This window comes from Arachis ipaensis, chromosome B02 (assembly GCF_000816755.2).
Source record: "Arachis ipaensis cultivar K30076 chromosome B02, Araip1.1, whole genome shotgun sequence".
NCBI lineage: Eukaryota > Viridiplantae > Streptophyta > Magnoliopsida > Fabales > Fabaceae > Arachis > Arachis ipaensis.
Genome location: NC_029786.2, coordinates 95,614,117 through 95,616,040, shown reverse-complemented (window position 1 = coordinate 95,616,040; position 1,924 = coordinate 95,614,117). Strand labels below are relative to the sequence as shown.

Sequence of the window (1,924 nt, the reverse complement as noted above, 5' to 3'; positions counted from 1 at the left end):
GTATATCAAATTTGTCCTACATAGCATGACTAAAAAGATTAAGAGTTTATTGATCTTTCTTAATCATAAAAAAAAATAAATATAAAACAAAACAAAAAGAAAAAAGAAACAAAGTTTAACTATATATAAAAAGATGTACACTACTAGTTTAAAAATATATTTTTGTACAAAAAATGTGTTAGGTATGTATATAACTATTTAGTCCATACTTATCAACTTAAATTTTTTAATATATATTAACTAAAAAGATAAATTCTTTAATAAATTATATTATTAAAGATATTGCGTTTGCTGACCGTATAACTGTCTTCTCCTTATTTCTATAAATACTTCAAATTAGACCCACTTTTCATCAAACAAAACAAAAAAGGTTTATTAGTCTCTCTTCTAAGCTCTAAGTTCTGATTATTGTTACAATTACAAAAACCCTAATTAAGCTGATTTTGATTTTTGAAAATCAACCACCAGTCATGAGCGTAGAAATCATAGACGGCACTACTATTACCAGCTTTGTGGAAGACGAGGAGGCCTTCTCCGCGTCAGTGAGTGACCTCTTCGCTGAATTGGATGCGGACAAAGACGGCCTCCTGTCTTACACAGAGATGGTGAAGGAGCTCCAGAGGCTGAGGGTGATGGAGACACACTTCGGCGTGGACGTGAAGCGCGAGCCGGAGGAGCTGGCGCGTGTGTACGAGTCGCTATTCATGCAATTTGACCACGACATGAATGGGAGGGTAGATAAGAATGAGTTCAAGAAAGAAACAAAAAAGATGCTTCTGGCCATGGCGAATGGGATTGGATCATTGCCGGTTCAGATGGCGCTTGAACATGATAGTCTCCTCTTGAAGGCTGTTAAACGTGAATATTCCTGTACTGCTGCTTCTTCTAATAATAATCTTCTTGCTAATGCTGCTTAATTTTTTTTGTGTGATTAATGCTGTTTAATTAATTAAATCTTAGTTTTATATTATTTTTCATTTTTGTATCGAAGGAGTGAACGTGCAATAAACGATATATGATATATATAATGAAATTACTTATTCAAAAGTTTACATGGTTAAATAAAATGTAACAACATGATTGTCTTGTCAATTTTATTACTCACGTTCTATAAGGATGAGACATAGACACAAAGACCCGGATAATAAAAATATGAACATAAAATATTTATATTTAGGTGAATGCTATTCTATTCTCTCTAAAGTAACATGTAAGTTACCATCTTTCATGTGTCATATTTTAATTGGGTGTTTATTTTAACATGAGTTACCTTCTCCACTCTTTCGTCGTAGTTGCGCCTCCCAAGCATCAGCGTCTCATTGTTATTTCGTTTTCTCTTCCCAAATCATTGTTCTAGAAAAGGTACTCCAACTCTCTCTGATTGCATTTACTCCTCTTCACTCCTTCGTCGTCGTCATTACGCCTCCCAAGCATCACTGTCTCATTCGGTATCTTATTTTCTCTTCCCAAATCATTCTTCCAAAAAAGGTACTCCAACTCTCTCTAATTGCATCACCGTCTCATTCGGTGTCTTATTTTCTCTTCCCAAATCATTCTTCCAAAAAAGGTACTCCAACTCTCTCTAATTGCATTTACTCCTCCCCGTCGTCGTTGTGCTCCCTAAGTATCACCGTCTTATTAGGTGTTCCATTTTCTTCATCTGTCAGGCCGTCACCGTCTTCCAATATATTATTAACTCTCACAAGATTAAAGTAACTCAAGTTAAAATAAACACTCAATTAAAATATGACACATCTGAGAGGGTAACTTACATGTTACTTTAAAGAGAGTAGGATAGCATTCACCCAAGAATGTTTTCTTCCATCTCTTTCAAAAATTTTACATGCAGTTTCTACTTTTTCTAAATTTAAACATTAATAATAAATTTCAATTTTTAAGGGTATAGGCTTATCCACTTTGTTGA

At 34.1% G+C, this 1,924-nt stretch overlaps 1 protein-coding gene across 1 annotated transcript; it reads left to right on the top strand.

The window, feature by feature from the left end:
- On the top strand, nucleotides 357-1,003 carry LOC107627723. Its single transcript, XM_016330544.2, has one exon. The coding sequence runs from the start codon at nucleotides 471-473 to the stop codon at nucleotides 915-917; it is 447 nt and encodes a 148-aa protein (XP_016186030.1). The 5' UTR covers nucleotides 357-470; the 3' UTR covers nucleotides 918-1,003.